The following is a 22649-nucleotide window of genomic DNA, read 5'->3' as shown; positions in this document are numbered from 1 at the left end:
CATGAGAGACTCGTGAAGGCTGACATTTGACCTGGCCTAGGCTGTTGTGTTAAAGTGCTTCCACCTTTTCTACTCTAAGCCGCAGCCCCAGCCCTCAGGATGGGGATGGAACACCACACAGCCACTCCATCAACCACCCCTCTGCACTGGGGGTGAAAGGCACCACGGTGAAAGGCAGAGCAGGGAAGAATCAATGGCATCCTCTGCTCTTCTGCTGTAGTAAACTCTCTGAAGCAGAACAGCAGCCTAGGTGCGTCTGAATCTCTTCTCACCACCAAGAAAAGGTAAAACAGTAACACGTTGACTGTAATTCACACACTTAAACCCAAAATACAAGGCTGCAACATCCCAGAAATCCACTAAGTTGAAATAAGATCGCATCCTTTCCTCAGTTTTCGTAACATTAAAAACCTGTACAGTGGAAAGTCCACATAACACTCCCATGACCAAACATACACCCCCCAGCATCCAGATCTTACTTTACATGGGTATTTAAATAGTTATTTATTAAGATAAACGTAATAACTTACATCTACATTCCATGGCATGAAAAAGCTTCGTATTTGCAGGCCCTGTTTACAGTGACAAAACCTGCCTCCACCATCTGACACTGCCAAGCACACCCTGCGTCCAGAGAGTCTCTGTTTTCCTCCTTGTAGCCAAATCAATAACCAATCTGCACTGCTCAGCCATTCTACACCCACCCTGAGCCTGCTCTAAAGCTGTGCACTCATTCACTCCTCTCCCACAAATTAGTCTCAGCTTCTATTTTAAGGGAATGATGCCCAAGGGTGAACATGCTATTACTGCTCTGCTGCAGTAAATATGAAACTCTGCTAGTCTGTGACAAATCCAGCCAGAGTTCCTGCTTCTAATAACATTATAAATGAAAGTTCAATGAGAAATAATTTTTGGTACTATTTTCTAAATCTCTGTAGTAGAAATAACTGTGACAACATGCAAAACCCACCACAAAGAGGTCCTGGTTTGGCAGCAGCAAACATAATGCCATAACTGTCTTTAAATGGGCACAGAAATACTACCTTAAGGTTGGTCTAGGTTGTGGTAAGGTGAGGTAAATCCATTTTTCAACCCAATGCATCAATTTACATCACCTGATATGCTGTCTGTGACAAGGTCAGAGCCCAACACACAGGTCTAAAACAACATTTGGAGTGTTAACCACTCCTTTCCAGGTATTCAGCCCCATGTCTGACTTGTACCCCTGAACAGGCCTGCAGAGCTGGTCATGATAGGTTACTCTGATTTTGCCATCACCAGACTTTAGTACAAGCATCTGAATGGTGCAACTGTTTAGCAGGGATGAGTTAAGAAAACAGTGGGGAAAAAAGCATGGGAGCATTTAATTGTCTTTTCATTGAAGAAATCCATTCAATTATGTGTTATGTCAGAAAACACCATTTGCCAGGATTTTCATGAAAGTTAACAGCATTTCTTCACAAAAGCATCTGTACGCTAGAGCGTTTTCAGCACAATACTTTATCTATCAGGCCCTCAAAGTATAGTCTGTGGATCAAAGCTCAAAGTTCCCCTGTGAGGTTCTCTGAGATCTCAGGAAACAAGAAAATTTAAGTGGCAAAGGGAAGGTAGTCCCTGAAAGCAACTTTTTATTCTATGAGATAGTCTTCATATTAAATTGGTCCAAGATAACCAGATATCTACGGAACAGATGTTGCCACTATGTTAAACACTACAGGCCTTCTGGCTGAAATAAAGATGCAGTGAAGACAAGGGAAATATTTGTTGACAGCTCAGCACGCTGCGAAGTTATAAAGGGATGGTAAAAAAACCCCAATTGTATCAGCAGAAGATTTAGGAGGCAAAATTTCCTAAGCAGCCTGACCTTGTTTCTGCAATGAATCTACTGAACAGTAGGTTAAGCAAAGGTCAGGTTAAGCACAGGTTAAGAAAAAAGCTCCTAGAAGAGAAATGTGCTGCCAGGGTCACAGAGGCACTGGGACATGAGGGGCATGTGTGAGAGTCACAGACACTCCAGTCTTCAATGCAGCTCCTATTCCCAGGGCCTGAGAGTGCTCTCTGCTCCATCCTGGCACCAGGGACCTGAGCTGGCTGCACAGCACAGCCAGCAGTGACAGAAATGCTGCACTTCTGCTGCTCTTGCATCCTGAGCCCTTCCCCAGGGAGTCAGGACATGCTTGTTCTGCTGAGAAGTACCATGAGTGGAATAATTAGTACATCAAAGCACCCAACTCCCATAAACAGGAGATCATTTGTCTGCTTTCCTAGGCAAGAACTAGAAAAGTGCACAGGAAAAGTGATAAATGTGGTCCTCCCACTCCAAGTCTCTCTGAAGCTCCGTGTGACCTGCACAGCCTGTGATTTATTATACTCAGATGGTATCTGCTCTGCTGGAGCCTGTCCTCACCCCACATCCCTCACACTGGTGTATTCCAAACTTTCCCCCAAAATAATCTGGCTCTCAGTGGCCTCTGAAGGGGCACAGCCTGCCCCAAGGTTACTGGCTGATGGTAGCTCAGCACTCTTCATGCTCACACACTTTCCTGCAGGAGGATCCACGTTCTTCTGGAGCCCAAGTGCAATCCTGCCACTTCCCAGTGTGAATTTGCCCAGCTTAACATATCCGACCACAGATGTGACTGTTCTGCAATCCATCTGGATCATCAGTCAGTCCCTCCACCTTTTCTTCTTTCCAGGTGGTAATGCAAACAGAGGAAAAGCCAGAAGGAGCTCTTGTGAAACATTTCCTCTCTTCACAGCATGTTACACCACACACTCCTCCCTCTGCAGAAAACCAGCCGTGTTAATGTGCTAGAGAAGTAAATTAGGCACAAAAAGCACCATGGGGAACTTAAATATTTTGAGTGTATACCATATAATCAGGAAATGCCCACCCTCTTTATCTGTTAGGAGCAAGGAAACTGAAAGCTTTGTAATTCTGAACTGCCCATCAGCTGCTGTGAATCAGTCAGGCACCTTGCTGGGGAGAGGCAGCACAAGCAAGAACAGTGGCAAGATAAGAGAGGCTTTAAGCTACACTCCCCATCCTGTCAGAATAGTTTCAGCCCAAGATCTCACATTTGACCACCCCCCCCCTCCAGGGCTTCTCTTTATACTCCTCCACTGAACCCCTCAAATTGACTAAAATAGGACATAGACCATAGTTTTTTCAGATAATTTATACTAATTTTTGCAAGGTTCACCAATCTGAAAGAAAATAGTTTTTGTTTTCAATAGCAGATACATTCTATAAAACACTTTACAGATTTACAGTGACTTACTCTTAACATTTTAACAAATAATAAAGGAAGTCATGTGAGACTCATTCATATACATCCTCCACATTATATATTTTGCAATAAACCTACGCTCTCCACTTACTACAAAAATTAAAGGCAAATTACACCAACCTTATCTTCAAAAACGCAATTCCTTTCCTGAAAGAAGCACAAGCATTGCTTTTAATCATAATAATAATGATAGAACAGCAGAAGAGACTACAGCCATAAACAGCATTGCTGTGTGCACCTTTATAGAAAAGCAAATATATCAATACTTCAGATACAACAGACACTGAATTTCACTGTCCTTCATGCAATAAAGGTTTAATAAAGAAAAGGCACCAATTCAGTGCATTGGTATAGAAAAGTAAGTATCAATATATAAATTCCTCTTTATTGGCAGTTGGGTCCAAAGGCTAAGCTGTCACTGAAGGATGTGGAATATCCATGGAGATATTTTGGAGCATATGGGCACCATTCTGAGCAGACTCATGGTGGGCAGGAAACATTCCCAATGGGAAATATTCCTCATCTTTTGCTAATCCTAACACAGGAGCAGGGCTGTGGAGGCAGGGCAACCTTGGTTATGCACAAATGCTGGTTTGCAGAAGACAGACCCTCATTCTGGATGAATAACATTTCATTCTGTTTTGTTTCTCACATCAGAGTGGGTTCCTGACTTTCCCAAACTGTAGTCTTTCAAATGACTAAATAAATAATGTGACCAGCCACAACAAAAAAAAAAATAAATATATATATATATATATATATATATATGCTATTCCCTTAGCCCTCGAGCTATTTACAATTAATTTAGTGTGGTGGTGCTGTTCTGTGCACCAGAAAGCTAGTTTTCAAGAAATGCTTGGAAAACTACAACAAAAATAACCTTCTGATGGCACTATAACCCAAAAGCTGAGGACCTGTAAACAGAACCAGTGCAGTACTCAGTGACCAAGACTACAGTGGCACATTTTTGTTCCTAGCTTTAACTGGTAATACATGGTGACATATTAGCCCTCCAATTCAGCTGCTGGTCCAAATTGTCCTTTCCTTGGTATTTCAACTGTCCTACTGATAGGAAACACAAGCTTTTGTCACCATAGCATTATCCTGATGCTCACAGCACATGGCACCACCTGCACCCTGCTCTGTCCCTTGGCTCAGGCATGGTCTTCATTACATGAGACTGCAGGGCTCTGTGCCTCGGGCAGCTCAAATGACCACCCAGCTCTCTCTGGCAAACACAGGAATCAATTAATCGTTTCTGTAACATGCTCCCCTCTCTGCAATTCCTCAGGTCTCCTACCATGAGCAGGAGATGAGTGAGGTCTTGTCCCCTACAGGTGTTCTGCAATGGTATCTGGTAACTTTCCTGCACATTTTCACAGCTCAAAACCTGCCAAGTCCATCTCCTGTCTAACAAGGACAACACGTCTCAAAAAGGTACCATCCTCTTTTATTCCCATCACCAGACTTGACTTCAACAGGACTGGGTTTGTGTTAGGCCAAATAACCTCTTTACATTTACTCATGGCTTTGCATTTTTTTGGTGGCCAGTGTGCTTCCTTTACTCCTGCCTTGCCAGGATATGCTGGCAGCAGAGTGCAGTGACAGCACTTGGCACCAGGGCACTGAAACCTCTCTGGCAACTGCAGGCACTACATGCCAAGCACTTGGGTGCACTTTCCAGCAGTAGTAGCAGCAGCTGCCTCTCTGGAATCTGCCTGAGCTCCTGCCACATCTCACTCCTGGCTGGGCTGGGCTGGTCTGAGCAGTCCATGAGAACAGCAAGGCTCACCTTGCAGATGGGGCTTGCCCTTCAGCATGCTGTTTGCCTCCATCTAACTTCTGATTCAGTGAAATCTGATTATACAGCACCACCCTGGATAATGTCCAATATGCATTTTGGAGTTCACCAAGAGCAACTGAAACATTTCACTTTCTTGATGAGCCAGTGGTGCCTCCCCTTCCCAAAATATCTTTCTAAACCAAACAGCAGTTGCAGCAGTGTGTCCCAAAAAAGTGGAGTGCCTTCTGACTCAAGGGGCAAAATGATGTAGGAAGGAATAAAAGACACTTCCCAAGGCCAGGTTCAGATCCAAAGCAGTCATCAGAAAACTTTTTACTCACCACAAGGAGCTTTAGATGAAGCCCATCAACCAGCAAACACCTCTCAACAAGAGTGGATGATACTGGGCTGCAGGAATCAGCAGACATCACCAGCTCACTGCTGTCTCAGCCTGGAAATTCTTTTTTCTGCATTTTTGCTCAAGCTTTTGCTGCTTGGGGTAGGATAACAATCCCACCACCATTATGTGGGTATGTCACTAATGTAAAAAAATACCTTTATGGCCTCCAGCATGAAGAGAACCAGCTGACAGAGCGAGCCTGAATCCCCCCTTGTGGCAGACTAGTCTCCACAGTGGTTGCAGAGACATTTATTACAAACAATGAAATGTAGAGTAGACTACAAGGACTACTTGAGCAGACTACAAGACTACTTTATCAGAAAAAGTAACAAAAAATACAAATGTGACAGAAGCACTTTTCTTGTATATGCCATAATCATCCACAGTGGACTGCAAAACAAAAATAATCTCTGCCCTCACCCAAGACTGTTACTTTAACCTTTCATTTATATTTGCATCTAACAAAACAAGTAACATAACTTTTTGTCAACTGTCAACAAGAAATGACACTGGGTAGCTGTATCTTTAGAGAAGTTTAAACTTTCTTTTCTGATGCTGCATTACAGCACTTATACCTATCCCCCACCATGACCAGCTTGTACTTTAACAGAAATATTAATATGAAATATTTCTTGACGTTTAGTCTAGCCTAATTTTAAGGCCTACTCTTTTGATGATTTCTGCCTTAAAAAAAAAAACCAAATAAAAACAGTGTGTAGCAAGACAGGTCTGGTCAAGAAAGAATTATTTTAAAAATCTTGCCACTAATTTGCACAAAAAAAAAAGAAAATCTGTTTTTGATTTCATGATTTAAAAAGAACTAATTACATTCTGGTGTTATGTAAGTTCTATATCTCATGGAAAGGAAACTGCAGGTCTGAAGAGTAATCCCTGTTTCATTAGTTTGTGTACTCTGCCACAGAATATAATATTACATTCTTAAATTAGTCAGAAGCCACACTGTGATGCAGAGTATAAAAACAAAAGTGAGGGCTCAAGCTAGGTCAAGCATATTTTGTATAGGTCCATTAAAAATCTCATTCCATTAATATTAATAAAGATGTTGAGACACAAAAGTCCTTCAATTAACATATATTAGGCAGGCAGGCACAAACATTCAAGTGATCCCACTGTGAACAGCAAGAATCCAGCCCTCAAAGAATAAAGCCCCAAGTGTGTTGTGTACAGAGTGGGGCAGCCTGAAATGTGAATGCCCAGGGGAGTGAAAAGGCAACACCCCATTGTCTCTGCAAGCAAATATCACTTTATTGCCTCAGCTTCCTCTTCTCTTAAGCAGGTTTGTGCTGGGCCTTGTTATTGCAGCAGGAATAACTTCAAGACCTATTATCTTTGTCATGCAACTTTTGTCTTTTACCATTTTTTGGCAGTCACTAGCTAGGCAGCCACACAAGATGCATGAAAAGGGTTTTCATGTGACTGTATAAGTTGTTTGCAGATTTCCCCAGCTTATGAACTAACATTGAAAAAAAAAAGAAATCGACTTGCATGTTCCAGAAATTACTCTGGACAATAATGGTTCCCACGGTACCAAGCTTCAACCATCAAGACTCATTCACTTGCATCTGACCTGATTATTTGACATTTCTTCACCCTCATTCTTGGTGACTTCCGAGCACGATAAACAATAAAAGGTTACTGATGTCAACCCATTGTGTGCCAGGATGTTGTTCTCATCTAACACAGACTAGAGCCAGCACTGAAGCTTAATTAATACATGTTTGCAAATTGTGCTGAGCTGCAAAGCTTTATGATTTCAGGTTGCTTCTGCAAATGTTTACTTCAGAGCTTTAGTCAATGCTCTGCTGTCTGAACCCAAGATAAGTTCTGCTTCCATCAGCTATTCACATAGCTGGTCAAATCACTGTCACAGCAAATCAATAGGAAATTCCTTTAGCATACAGTAATTTATGGTAGACCTGCAGCAACAGAATTGGGATTAAAATGGGATAAGAAAAGGCAAGAAAAAAAAAAACAACATTTCTGCTCCCAGTGACATGATCAAAAAGACAGAAGAAAACCTTGTTTGCAATGGAATTATCCATTAAAATTCAATTCAGATACCACTTAAGGGCTAATCAGAGCCTTCCTAACACAAAATGAGTGTTTTTTAGAAAAAAAAGTATATTGAAGCATGGGCTTCAGCTGCTAAAACTCACTGTAGGTCCACTGCCAGCTCACACTACAGAGATAATTAAGTTTAACCACTTCCCTGCCAGCTCACTGGGAGAAGACCATGACAAAGTGAGGCACACAGAGCTCCTGGAAAGCAGGTGTTTTCTAGAAAATCCCTAGCAAGCTCTATGTCTGTAAATCAACAACAGTGCTAATGCTCAGGAGAGAATGAAATCAGATGCAAATAGCTCTGAAATGATCTTGAGGAACTGATTGATATATTACGGGCATCATCACCCTGGATGCCTTTGTCTAGCATACTTCCAGCTTTTATCTTGATCCATGCACTGCAAACTTCCAAACCACAGGTCTTTAGACCTCCAGTCTTCCCTCCTGTTGCAGTCCCAGTGGTCCTCTCTTTGAAATAGTAAAGAACCTGCTGTGCATCAGAAAGACAAACCCATCCCTAAGAAGCTGACAATTAGAAAACATTACCATAAATGTCTTGTGGACTTCAACACAATGCCATAAAAACAAAAATTTGAGGAGCCAAAACATGTGAGGGACTCCTGGAGCTGGTGACAGAACTTCCAGTGACCACCCCAAGTAGTTATGACTGAGCAGCCTACATTGCATCAAAGTCAAGCTCCCAACTGAGTGCAGGTATGTCACAGAGCTGTCATCATGACCAGGGCTCTGGTTCTGCATAGGGTAAGGAGAGAATAAGCCTGGGGGAAAAACCCAATGTTTAGGAACAGTTTTGATAGCACCATTTGCTCAAAAATAAGTGAACCTGTCCCCCTGTGGGGACCAGGGGACGACCAAGACACTTCTGTGCTTCCCATTCCTGTGCTGTGTGTCAGGTGCAGATCTCCAGGAGTGGGCTGTTGACCTGGACTTGAGCTCCAGTTTCACAGACTGCCACTGTGTTTTGGGAAAACAAAAGCCTTTACTCACCAGGTCTGCCAACCTGGTATCCTCCTCAAACATTTCCAAGGTGGAAGAAGAAAAGGGAATAGAAATAGAATAGAAAGCCTGTTTAGGTTAATTAGTGACTAAAAGCTCCTATTAGTTATTGAAATCTGCCTCTAAAAAGAGAGCTATCTGTGATGTCCAGCAGTTCCCAGCTGTGCAGAAGAGAATACACTCACTGCCTCTCAGCAGCAGAGATGGTACAGTCCACATGAAAACAGTGGCACTGAAAATAAAAATCCTCAGGACATCAAAGACATCCTGTTATGAATGGGTCACGTCTGTGCAGGCAGGTCATCCACTCCTGACCCTCATAAGGGCATTTGTCTACAACCTTCCCTCTAATGGACTAGGAAAATGTGGGAACTAGGGTTAGTGGAAAGGCTTTGCTGCAGCAAGCAAAACACTGATGTTTCAAGCACAGCTAGAGACTACTGATTGCTTTGGAAGCAATGATAAGGCTGCTGCTTAACAAGAAGGGCTAGGATGAACTCTCTCTGTATACACAGACACTTCCTGTTTCTGGAAACCCACTCCAAGGGCTTGAGCAGTGGTGCCCACAGGAGCCTGAAGTTTGATTGGAAATACACCAATGAACCATTTCCACACTCTGCAGCCAGCTGAGCAATGACAGAGCAGGCACAAGTGAGAGAGGACCAGCTCCTCTGGGTACTCAAGAGAAGTTGTGCAGCCACAGCCCACTGTAATCAGTTTCCTCTAGGTGCATTCCAGATTTTTTTAACATAAAGCCAGGAAGAAATGCAACGTCTATTACTTTTTCTGCCAAGCAGATGCAGATTCTCTCTCATCATTAATCCTCTTTAATTCTGTTTCTTACCTATCAGGAATCAGTAATGCCAAAAGACCTGGGATAACACTGCCTTTGTCTTGCAGAGCCTAAAGGCAGAGTTAAACAGAAAGCTTATCAGACAGATATGGAGAAGGTTGATCAATAACCTAATCACACAATTCGTCACTAGTCAAGGCAATTCTGAGACCAGAAACATTGCCTTGTATTTTTCTAGTATAACCTAAAATATCCTCAAGAATATGACTATTTCCCATTGTCATCTCATTTTCCTGTAGAGGTTTTTATTATTTTCATATTCACCATATTATGGAGTAACAGAATAATAATGGAAAAATGTTCACCAAACCAGTGGACAAAAGGATGTTCCTGTAAAACAAAGTTTGTGTTTTATAAAGGATGGAGATGCAATGGTGTGTGAATACAAAGAAAATCATAGAACCCCCATGCAAGATGCTGTTCATGTTGTGCTGGTGCAATGGCAGAAAATACAGGATTTGTGTATTGGCTTCTGGGTGGACTAAAAACACCCTTAAGAATGAGAAAATCAGCAGCTCTGTACTTAGCTTCTCCTCAAGGTCCCACTGGGCCAAACTGTTGCATTTTTACAGCTGTTGGTTTCTAAAGGACCCTCATTGCAAACAGTAATTATTCAGTACTTTCACCAGAAGTCTGGCTCACTGAGTTCAGGAGTTTGTCTGCATAAGAACCTTGGGATTTGTCTCAACACATTTAATTGGACTTAAAGTGCGAGCTCTACGAACAGGAGGCTGCTGTTAGCATCAACTTAAATAATGTTAATACTAGGTGCAATTAAATGACTACAAAGAAGGGGTACATGAGCTGCCTGGCCTGCCTGCCTCTTAGGTGGCCAGACTGCATCAAGGCACTTGAATTTTGTGGCTTCTTTGATACCTTGAGCAAAGCCCTGTCCTCAGACACACACACACACACACCCTCCACTGAATTAATTCATCTCCTGCCTACTTCTCAGTGCTATGTCTATAATCCTTCTTGTCCAGAATCCTCTGACAGCTCAAGGAGTGTAACATGATTCATCCCTCCCTCCTCTTTCTCTTCCTTTGACTAGACACTAATAAACCTAACACAACCTGAGACAAGACAAGGAGGCTCCTCACAATGACAGATTCAACCACATCTTGCCAAAACCAGAGGAGGGCACCGCTACTTCTAACTGAGGTACATAAATCAAAAAGGACAGAACAGCCCAAACTCACCTCTGGTGTGAGCAGGTGCAGCCTCTCAGGCCCCCATACCAGGGCTAAACTTGGCCTGGGTGATAAAACTGTGCATCATGTAGTTTTAAAGGATCTGAACTGTTCCACTGAACTGCACTCGCTTTTCCTGACCCAGAGTACACACACATCTTCTCTGTGATGGAATGGCAGGAGAGTTCCTCATATAAACAGTTCCTTCCTCTGGGCATGCATTTTCTACTTGCTCTAGACCCTCGCCTGTGTCCTGTACCCCACATATGCTGTATAACAAACCCCTCATTCATTAGGGCCACCAAATCCTACGCCATGTACTGGATTATAAACTTGTTTGACTTTGCCCGAGTTCACGTTCATGAGGGGAATGCAACTCCTGCTTCCAAAAGCACAATTATAAATTACTTTTGAGAAAGTCTCTAAAATACAACCAGAGACCTCGGAGGTTCTCTTGTATTCTGCCCTGATTTACTGTGTGACTGCAAACAACTCACTTTATACAGGAGATTCTGAACACATAAACCTAAAGTAAGGAGACAGAAAGGAGACAAAAACTGTCCTATAAAAAGAGGCAAACAACACACTGTGATACAGGCTAGGAAGGCAGCAGTAAATATATTAGATGTCATCTTGGAATTAAAGATGGTCAGGCTACAACAGGTCTCATTTTTAGTGCAAGTTAAATAGCACAAAGTGGATGAGAATGGGGAAGGGAGAAAGAGGAAAGAGGAAGGAATATACACAGCCATCTTGAGTAGGTCCTAAAAAAAGCAACAACTTATTTTAAGAGTGGCCAGCATAATCTCATTCAGGAAAACTTGAAAAACCATGGTAGTCTGTGAATTTGGTATAGTCTGAGAATCTGGTATAGTCTGCCTCCCATTGGGCTAGCTAAAGGCAATTATAAGTAATAATAAATTGCTAAATAATAATAGTAATAAAAATACAATCAGAACAAGTAAGAATTACCTCAGATCAAGATTTTTGGGAAAAAAGTTTGCATGTGGAAAGAACAGATGGAATTGGAGAATGTAAACAGGGGATGAAGCAGCAAGACAAACCAGTAGCCTGGATATACCAACTAGGAGAGCATAAGACACTCAAGGAAACTTCAAAATGGCATGCAGAAATAACACAAGATGTTTATTAAATCAATAATGACAATGAGTGAAGAAAAGTAGAAAAAAATTGCATTACTTTCTATTTGGGACACATTGAGATGATACTAAAGAGAGAAACTAGCTTTGCATTTACTAAAAAACTCATTGTCTCAAAGCTTTAAAAGTACGAAAAATGATCCCTGTGAGTGAAAATGCATTAAAGAAAAGGTGAAAAAAAATCATAGCTTCTATGGAAGGAACGTATCATGTTCTCATTCTCATACATGAAGTTCAGAACAGAGATTTCATTTATAAAACAAGTAAAAGCACTGGGTTTTTTGCCATATAACAGATGCTCCAGCAAGCAAAGGATGCTGACTGAAGCAGAAAAAGGGCAGAAGACAGAAAAAGGCAAGTTTCCAGTTGAAAGTCAAAGTACTTTGGTGATGAAAAGAGGCAGTACTCACAGTAAACTTGGGCACATTCTCCTGAAATGCTCACTTACTGTACTAGAGACTTGTTCAGATAAAGATCCAGTTCTGCCTTCTGACACAACAAGAAAAGTGTGTTGACTGATGGAAACATTTGGTCTCAAATCAACAAATCAGCATAAAAACGTGGGGCCTTCCTGTCAACCAAGCCATTAAAACATAATATACACACATCTCTTAACAGATCTAGACCAAAGCAACAAAAATTCTTGCTCCTTTCCAGTGTTAAGTTAAGGTCATCCTGCCTAACAAACCATTTCATATGGACTCTCCCCAGAGTCTCCTCTGCAGGCACTGGCAGATAACAGACAGCTGAATGACTGAATACTCTAGGTCATCCAAAAAATTAGATCAAAGAGTCCCCGTAGTCTATTGAAATGCAATTGCTTCCAAATCACATTGTGGTGTTCCAGGCTTGAAAGAATGGGTCACTGCAGCTTTATTGTAGGCAAGCTACTGCTAATGAAAGGAACAATGGAAAGATTAGTGCTACCAACCATATAGAAGAAACACCACTTTCGGTTTAATTGCAGTGAACAAAGCAAATAGGAAAGAAGGGCAACCAAGTGACAAAAGTAGTTGGTGAAAAAGGATATAGAAGCTATTCACAAGGTTCTCTTGATCAGAGCACAACGTCCAGACTTAACATATGATTACTGAATTTGGATCCCAGTGAAAAGTGACGTGGGTGTCATTACAGACAGCTGACGACATCTTTAAGAGGGCAGCCTTGCAAAATGAAAGGCTCTGAATCCTGTTGGTAATTTGCCTGGGATTCATTAGGTGCACTGAAATTAATGGATGGATAGGGAGAGAAAGGAACAATTATCCTTTGGGATACCTACCCTACAGGACATGATTGTAAGTAAAGGTTTGCTTCATTTGCCAGCTTAAAACAACAATTTAAGGCAAAATCTATTGAACCCTGAAATTAATTTTAAAGAGATTCCATTTTTTGGTAATCTGGGTACTTCCATAATCAGTTTGTTCATACCACAATATTTATTCTCTTTTGATCAGTTTCTGGATCTTTTCTAAGTGAAGCTTACCAGTCATAACAACCTCTGTGTCGAGACAGTGGTAAAAGATCCATTTCATTCTCAGTTAAGATCACCACATTCTGTTCCCTCTGTGACCTGAGGCAGGCTTGAACCTTCCTTCTCCAGACAAGATGTGACAAGCCCAACTTCACTTAGCTCAGAAAGCATGTTAAAAACCAAAACGTGGCCAAACAGGAGAGATCTCCCAAGCTGTACCTGCTGTGTGTAGGTAGAGCACCTCCCGTAGCAGAAAGACAAAACACTGCAATGAGTGAAAACAGGGCATTCTTCTGAACAAATCTGATAAAAGGCAGCAGTTTGAACATGAGGCTTCCATGAAAACAACTGAGCACATTTGATATCAACAGTTCAGCATCACAAACACAACTTTAAAAGAAAAAAAAAAAAAAAAAAAAAAAAGGCTTCAGCCCAGTTCCTGGCACCTGCTCCAAACTCACATTTGCAACTGTTCAAATGAACTGCTAAGATTCCTCTACCTTGATGAGGTTAAAAAAATGTAAAAAAACATTAAAAAAAAAAAAAGAAAGTACAGCATTCAAAATATAACCCAGACCACTTCAACCAGTTACCAACAGCCCTTCCTAATGAACAGGCTTCTCAAGTCACTGATTCCAGTTTCAAAGGAAACACTGGCTGTCTCAAGTGCTCCTTCTTTGGTCCCGTCACACAGTTTAATAGCCCTCAGAGACAAGTACCTTTGCAAAACAGATTTCTAGAGGGTGACCCAACATATCCTCTGGACCTTTAGTCAACCACAAAGCACACAGATGACCTCATATACTTCCCACTCAATGTCACTGCCTTCCTCTGCAGCCACAGCAGACTGCTTTGCAAGTGCAAGGGATTGCAAGTGCAAGTGCAAGCCTAAAAATCATCCTTAACTATTCATTCTGTAGACGATTCTCCTAAATTACATCAGTAAAGCCTTCTCTGCAGGAAATGAGCACTGTCAAACAGATTTTGGAAAAATCACCTGTGAATAATGATTTTTTCATTAATTTGGCTGACAGCCATAAATGGAAAATACACAATGATTATATTTAACACATTCATAAGAGATCAACTTATCAAGACTTGTAAACCAAATACAGCTTGAATTATCAAAGGAAACAAAGGGAAATTTGTTCATAACTCCTGCCAAGCTAGGAAATTCACCCTTTCTTAAAGCAGTTGACAAAACTAGATATAATATTGTTTTTTCACAAGCTTCTGGACTGATATTTTTTCCTTTATTCATCACAGTTCACAAAGGCAGGAAGAACTTCTACTTAAGAGTGAGCAGAAATGTATAAACTATCACAAACTGTAACAAATTGCCATGGAATAATTACTAGGACTACCAGCCAGTCTTCTGTTTTGTTTTTTTTTTTTCCTGAAAGACCGTCATCAAAAAAATACAAACGTTTTAATGCAGTTCATTGGCTATAACCAAGTCTCTTCTGTTAAATACAATAGCAACTAGACATACTAGAAAAATCAGAAAAGAGTGTATGGTGTCCTGAATATTATATGAACTTCATAGTTTCAGGGACTACTCCACATATGAAAATACTTTTAATGATTTGTTTTAAATAGACACTTACCAAGCCTACACACGTAGATATTGCTACCGAAGAGGTGCTATCATTCCTTATAAATCCCTGGTAGAAACACTGCTCAATTTCATGTTCCTGAGAATTTGACACTCCATCTTTCCCAAGTACCTGGACAATAAAACTGCTGCTTAAAATGGTCGAAGGTTTAAGTTCTAAGTGAAGTTCCTGTCCAAATGCTGAAAATTTGTAGTGCAAGGAACTCTTTGAACTCTGAGTTGATCTCTTTCTCCTAGTACTGTGCAAAACATCATGTGAAATGTAGGATCCGCTGGCATCCACTCTGACAGGTGTCACAAACACATAATCTGCAAGGATAAAGAGTTGTCCATCAGCTCTGGCAACCCTCAAACAAGGCACTCTGACACATTATCAGGCATTCCCCATGGCATGGGGCATCCCCTGGTTTTTGGGGCTGGCCTGCAGGCTCTGTGCGTGCTGTCTCGCCTGCGTAAATTCACCCCCATAAGTCACACAGGCTCTCAGCCTGTGTTTGTTTCCTTTGTGCCCCACTGAGAGACACAGACTAACTAGCATAGCTGTGACCATTCCCACAACTGCTCCTCTGAAGACATTTGTCATCACCAGCACATCTGTAGATTTTCCCCTCCCCCTCTATTAATTGCTGTCAAATGCGAAGGCTGCTTCGGTTTGAAAGGCTTTTCCCTTCCCTAAGAATGCAGCAAATATTGTATCACTGTAGGGGTAGCCATGACTGAGGCTTTGCAGAACTTTACCACTTGTTCAAATGGATTAAAGGATTAATTTATTAATGCCTTAACTGAGTGAGACCCCATCTTTTTGTAGCAACTTGATTAGACTGGGTTTCAGATTGTAACTGACCTCCAGCAGAAAGAGATTACACCTTACCTAATAACCTGTAGTCAGCCATTGCTAATTGCATGTCAAAAAAGTTTATTGTTTTGGATAAAATATGCAAAAAAAAAAAATCACAAAACTACTTTTAGGAGAACACTCAGATCAACTCAGAACCAGCTAAAAAGGGAGGGGGGGTGAAGAGAAAAGGCCATAATTCAGCTGGCTGTACAAGCAGGTGCCTCATTTGCAGTACATCACCATTGGTGCTGACCTAGCCAGGAAGGGATTACCTGTGTCTTGGAACCAGGGTCTGAGTTTTAGCTGTTTCCTGAACTAGGATCTTTGCACCTATTGCTGGTAGCCTAACTAATTATGCTGAAAGAACTGCTTCACAAGCCCATTAAATTTGTGACCTGTGTTTCTCTATGGATACTTAAAGATGCCCATGCACTTGACAATTAATTTCTCTTCCTAAATTGAAATTATACCATTAAAAAAAGAAAAAAAAATCCCCTTCTGCTTGTGTTGTAACAGATGTTGCAAACAGTCTCAATCAATCTCTTTGCCTGAATGGACTTTGTTGGACACACATTAGGCTGAAAACGTAACCACTGATAAGTTGCTTTTCCTTAGACAGTGGAAACAATACATCAAGAGCTTTCACTTTCCTCGAGTGATGTTAATCAAGGGCAGAAGCTGAGGACGCTAAGCAGGCTGGGGGCCAAAAAATGCAAGCAGCTGCTGAAGAGAGGGAATCCCCCGGTGAGCAGAGCCTAGGGTGCAAGAGGGTTTTCCTTTCTGCACCCTGGTGTGGTACTCTATTGTACTTTGTTTCTGTTTCTACTCACACACAATACAAAGCATATACTGCACTTCAAAAGTCCCGAAGTCATCAACATCTACGTGTTAGTCATTCCAACCTGGGAACAAACGGCTCCCGAGCTCCCACTCACACAAGCACTTTCTCTCCGGGTTTTTTTTCCCCCCTTAGCCTGCATTGCACAGCTCCTCCTGCTCTCCCACACATCTTTTCATTACTTTTGTCTCACTGCTTCCACAACATGAGGTTTTGCTGTTGTGGCTACACATGCATTCATCTTCCTAATAGCACGTGGAAATGTGGATATATTTACCATCTCATTCATTTTCTTTGCTACTACATATTGTTCCTTTCAGCTTTAGCACAGAGGGCTTAACAAATTAATTCCTGCCCATGGCTCACCATCCCACAGTAGCCAGCCTGCTTTGCACTTCATGCTCCTCAAAGACTGTGACTTCTTCCCTCTAAATATTCACTCCACGAAAAAATAAAAAAAAAAAAAAAAACAAAAAACAAACATGCAAATGTTCACATATAGAGACACAGAAAGAGCTATACAAACCATGAGTTAATTCACTGATGCCGTCACCGGTTAAAGCTGCCGCGTGAGACATGCAACAGAGGCAACACAGCTGAAGGGTCTGCAAGAGAAAAAAAAAAATAAATAAAAGAGAGAGAGAAAAAAAGGAGTGTTGGGCAAGATTTCCTTGACACGGCAAGGCAGAAAGACAAGGCACCAGAAACTGCAGTAACCTGGTACGAAAGCACACTAGGCGACTGCAAAAGAAAGCGCTCTCGACCTGCCTTTACAGCGCTTCCGAGCCACGGGAGAGCGTGGAATTGCATGGAGCTGCCGCCGAGGATCGCAGCAGGTAAAGTCCAGACGGCCAGCAGGAGACAGTCCATGTTCCGCCGCGCACCTGGCGGGTGCTACCTGCCCCCCGAAGCGTGCGGCGGGCGCGCTCGCCCGCCCCGCATGGTCACCTGGGCGCTGCCCCGCAGCCGCTGCGGCGGCCGGCGGAGCGCGGGGAGCGGCGCCCAGGTGAGCGCGGCCCCGGCCGGCCGAGCGCGCTTTAAGCCCCGCAGCCGCCGCCGCCGCGGGGCAGCGCTGCCTCCGGCGCCGCGTCTGGCGCGGCCGCGCCCGGGGGGCGAGCGGGGCGGGCGGGACCAGCGGGGCGGAGCGGAGCGGGGCAGGGCCGGGACGGCGGGCGGGAGCACCTGGGGGGGAGAGCCGGGCGGAGCGGGCGCACCTGCGTGACCGGCGGTGCGGGGCAGAATGGGGAGCCGGACCGCACGGGGTGGGCACGGGATGGTCGGGCTGGGAGGGATCGCAGTGGATCAGCTGGTGTCAACCACGGTCATCCCAGAGCGCCGGGCGCAGGGTCGTCTCCGGACAGTTCTGGAATGTCGCCAGCGAGGGAGACTCCACACCCTTACTGGACAATCTTTTCCGGTGTTCAGCCACTGCATAGGGAAGAAGTCCTTCTTCACGTCCAGGTGGAACTTCCTGGGCAAAAGTTTCTGCTCGTGGCCTCTTGTCCCATTGCCGGGCACCTCCAAGTTGCAACTGGCTCCGTCGCCTTGGCGCTCCTCCTCCAGACACTTCAGATACTTACAGGCACTACACCTTCACACATTGATGAGATCCCCTCTGTCCATAAAGAGCAGAGTTCTGCGAGGATGCTTGGGGGAGCACGGTCCAAGACAAGCTGTGCAGCTTCTACCACTCACTTAGAAACAATGTGGTGTTATTTTCTATTATTTTTTTAAAGGCAGAATCATTGGAAAACAAATAATCAAATCACTCAAAGGTTAAGGTGCCTGGGAAGTGAACACCACTGTAACAGGTACAGGATACTTAACACCGATGTTCATGGAGGAGCTGATTTCACACAGTGGCTCACACAAATTGAGCCAAACACAGGAGCAGGTTCTGGTCCCAACCCATGTAGTTGTGCTATTACACACTCCTTTCTACAGAAAGTTTCAGGGAAAAAAACTTGAAAGATCAAAATAATCTAAAAGCAAACAAGTATTCAAGTGGATGGGACCGGTCCAGGCTGGAAATCAACACAGAACTTGTTTCTGATGATTTTGGCTGCACTTGGGAGAAGTGTCCCTCACCTCACAATCTCCTTTTAGTGCCAGAGAGTTTTCTAATATGTATCTCAGTCCAGTCTCACTCAAAATCAATCTCGTCCCACAGTCACAGTGTGAAAATAAACAGTAACTGTGTCATTTTAAGGTGCCTCTGCTCCAGTTGGCACAGGAGCTGGAGAACATGATGGAAGCTGAGGTGAGATGGAGGTCATCTCCTCCACCTGCCCCCTTCACCAGGGGTATTGTGATAACTAGTCTGGGGCAGTGGATTAGACAGATCTGAGATATTTTTGCTTCTAAAGCATTTCCTGTCTTTAAACATTAAGTAAGTTCCCAGGCATGGAAGTTCTCCTCCACCTCTCTCCATTTTCCAGCAGGTTTTACATTATCACCTTGCTGAATATATTATGATAAAGTTTCAAGGTCTTTTTGTAACAGTGCACCTGCCACCTCCCACCTAGTATATTCAAATGAAAGAGCTGGCCACAGGTTTACGATGGTTGCAGTGGAGTAGAACACATAAAACTTGCTGTGCATGGCAGATAATAGGAGAAAAATATAAAATTACTGGGCTGTAATTTTATTGTCAGCCCTCAACACCCTGAACAGACAGACCTGGCCATTTTCAGTAGACCGCCTGACCATGAAAACTGACATTAAATTTGCTGTCTCACAGATGGGAGAGAAATAAATAAAAATCTCTATCAATTACAAGATTTTTTTTTTTAAGAAATAAAAACAAAACTTTCACCATGAGCCTTGCATCACTGAAAGGAGGTTTGCTCAGGGTTTCTGTAGAGTTAAGATTTCACCCTGGGGATTTATAGTTTCTGGGCATGATCAAAGGAGAAGAAAAAAATGTGACACTGCTTTGCATGACTACAAATGACATGCGTCTAAATTTGAGTTGGCATTAGGCAGGGGACCCCAACCTTTCCTGGCCTGTAGGCAGCAACATTGATCAGTTAACATGCTCAGACAGCATCATCCTTTGCTCCCCGAGTCAATCAAGATCCCAGCCGTGATGGTCATAAACATCAGAGAATCCTGCAAGGCAGCTCGTTCCATGTGCAAACACACCATACAAAACATCAGAGAAAACCAAAGCTCCACAGCCTGCCATGGAGTAAACAGTGCAGTCAGAGGGGGGCTTTCCTCCCCCCTCTCCCTAGCAAGTCCCACCTCAGATGACCACAAGCACAGATTTCCTCAGAGACAGCCATTACCACACTGCAGTCTCACTGGGCTCTATCCTCCCTAAGCTCTCAGGCTGGATGCTGCCTTCAATTTTTTTATGCTGATCAGTTCTGTCAGGTTCTTAATAGGTTGTTATTTTCCCCTACTAGTTTGTATCCACCTGTTCTAATTGTGTTCTACCCATGTGAGAAACTCCTTTATTACCCAGGAATACAAGGAACTGTGCAGACCCAGCAAAGGTTGTCACCCTGAAGCAGCACTGCCCTGCAGGTAGCAATCCCCTTCTTGGGGAGGGCTCTCCAGCATAAAGAGATCAGCTACAGACCCCGACTCAGGAGGTCAGGGTTTCTCTCAGAGCTGCAAGGCAGAGTAGGAGGTTGCTGCTTCACACCAGTAGTGAGTTACTACTCCATTTTCCCCACACTGAGGTCACAAGAGCTGAGCCCAAGTTTCACCAGGATGCTTCAGCCCTCTCTATGCAGACCACACCTGCATGCAAAGAATCTGTCTGCTGTCCTGATGTCTACGTGCTAAGAAGTTGGATGTCCTTTTTTCAACTCATGAGCGTATCATAGAAAACCAATTACTATTTTTCAGGAGTCTATTCCTTCTAATTCTGAATCCTACTTTTCCAGTAAACTTTCTTAAATTTTTTTCCCCCAAGAACTATGCTGTCATGGCCATGATGATAGAGTCCTGCTGCAGAACTCATGTGGTTGTGGCTGCCCCATCTCTGGAATTACCCTAGGTCGGGCTGGATGGGGCTTGAATCAGCCTTGTCTACAGGAAGGTGTCCCTGCCCATGGCAGGGGTGTTGGAAGGAGAGATCCCTTCCAATCCATTCTGTGCTTACTGGTAACATGACTGACAGGCATGCAGCAGAAACAAGCCCTGGACGAAAACACCACCATGTTTGCTTTGCCATCTTCGTCAGAGCAAACTCTTCATCATGAGGGACATTTGTGGCAACTGAGATGAGCAAACAACTCACAGAAGACAGAGCTGTCAGTTTAGATTATCTTCCAGGTTTATTTGTGTTTAAAATTAATTTGTATAATTTATACCACAGTTAAACCATGTATGCTTGGATGACTGGAGGCAGAGTACTTCCAGTGGGAAATGGTGCAGGGAGGGCTCACTCAGTGACTATCCGTAGTAGAATAGAAGTAGAATTCTACTATGAATAGTAGAATCAGAGCAGAATTTTCCTTTGCTAACTCAGCATTCAGTTTCTGCAAATCTCCATTCCTGCTTGACCATTTCTGGGACCATTTCTTGCCAAATTACATTCTTGCTGGGTTACTCAGGATGCATATAAGCACTCCATAGGATTCTTCCAACTCAATCTTTACACTCTCAATGTTTATCCTCACGAAGAAAGCTCCCTCTTGTGAGGCACAGAAGCCCTTTGCCTTCATTTCCAGAGAGGGGTGATTACCCACATGCTGAGTGAAACTCAGCAGAGAAGTCTTCTTTACAAATGACCCTCTTTAGAATGAGCTGGTAGTTTTTAAAACCCATCAGGTTCATCTTTGTCACAAGTTGAAGAGGCCCCGAAGTGAAATTATGCTCCAGAGTTGGTTGTGCTCCATACACCACACAACTGCTAAGGAAGCTTTTCTTTCTCATTGCATTTTTTCATTCAATAACCTCAAGGCATTTTGTGAATTTATATAATTTGTCTAAAGAGTTACTCAGTTAACTGTTACTCAGTTGTAGCAGGACCAGACTATTGGTGGAACAAAATATCAGGAACTTAATTGAGACATTGGGGAAGAGTCCCTAGAGATTCAGTGGAGCTGCAGGGATGTGCTCAACTGGCATCAAATCCCATTGGCACATCTGTCTGTACATGGTCTAAGCCCATGCAACACTGTACAGTTTGAGGCCAAATCCTTTCAGCTGGCATGACTAAACACAGCTCCTTTCTCTGGTTGGGTTGGAGAACCTGAGAAGAGAATCTCTGTATCCTCCCTGCCAGGAAGATGCTTTGTGCAGAGAGGAGGCTGTGAACAGAGTTGGTGCCCGTCAGGTTTGGGATGAGGACCATGCTCAGTTTCCCCACAGCTGCAGCACCTTCTGCACTTGCTCTGGCTTCCACAGAGCAGGGTTATAAAGCACCAGACAGCACTGGAATGGCAGCTGACAGCAGCTCCACTCCTGCACCTTCCTCTTCCTCCCTCCACCCCACATTTTAAAAGGCTATTCTCATAAACAGAAACTCCGAGCACTCCTTTGTCTACTTCCACAAAATCTGAAGCTGACTACAGTGTTCTGAGGAATGGAAAATGCTAGTCTAGCATGTTCCCTAAAGCATGTTTCTGCATTTCTAGCCAGTGTGCAGTTTACCATATGAGCTACTGGAGTAGAGTTGCTTTTGCGTGATGGTTAATTGCATTTTTCAGTGACACGTGGCACGGGCTACACCATGTCACTGGTTATTCTGTTTCTGGGTAACTATCTTTCAGCTGACATGAAAACTCATAAGTAACAAAAACACGTAGTGATTGACTTAGTGTAGTTCCTCCATTAATTCCTGATCCTTAAGGACCTGAAAGTTCACAGAATAAGATTCGACTGTCTCACCCATTTCTCTATTAAATTCTGCTTTCTGCAGAAGCCTTAAAACATGTGTTAGGACAGAAGTCCTCAGCTTGTCTCTAAACCCAGTTTGCATCATATAAAATCTGGAAAACTCGTTGCAATATAGAGTAATCATTGTGGAATAGGTTTCCACCACCATTTACAGTAACATTTTCTGTCACCAAGCCCCAAAATTCATTTCACGTAGCTTTTTAATCCTAGCCCCTGGAAAAGGAGCTCCATCCAGCATTCCTGCTGCACCCTAACT

General features: G+C 43.1%; 2 protein-coding genes across 2 annotated transcripts in view; one reads left to right on the top strand and one right to left on the bottom strand.

The window, feature by feature from the left end:
* The window catches only part of ADAMTS18 (ADAM metallopeptidase with thrombospondin type 1 motif 18), a 76803-nt gene extending 59396 nt beyond the window's left edge, over positions 1 to 17407 (bottom strand). Inside the window, exons 1-3 of the mRNA XM_062499652.1 lie at positions 17306 to 17407; positions 17064 to 17142; positions 14854 to 15170 (exon numbers count right to left, since the gene is read on the bottom strand). Coding sequence (XP_062355636.1) covers positions 14854 to 15170; positions 17064 to 17142; positions 17306 to 17407 — 498 coding nt within the window. The remainder of the gene's footprint in view (positions 1 to 14853; positions 15171 to 17063; positions 17143 to 17305) is intronic.
* LOC134048141 (hypoxanthine-guanine phosphoribosyltransferase-like) overlaps positions 17406 to 22649 on the top strand; it is a 93018-nt gene continuing 87774 nt past the window's right edge. Inside the window, exons 1-2 of the mRNA XM_062499740.1 lie at positions 17406 to 17543; positions 18747 to 18797. Coding sequence (XP_062355724.1) covers positions 17406 to 17543; positions 18747 to 18797 — 189 coding nt within the window. The remainder of the gene's footprint in view (positions 17544 to 18746; positions 18798 to 22649) is intronic.

The sequence above is a fragment of the Cinclus cinclus genome, chromosome 11 (genome assembly GCF_963662255.1).
Source record: "Cinclus cinclus chromosome 11, bCinCin1.1, whole genome shotgun sequence".
NCBI classification, from domain to species: Eukaryota; Metazoa; Chordata; class Aves; order Passeriformes; family Cinclidae; genus Cinclus; species Cinclus cinclus.
Note: the sequence above shows the minus strand (reverse complement) of the source record. Positions and strands in the feature narration are given on the sequence as shown.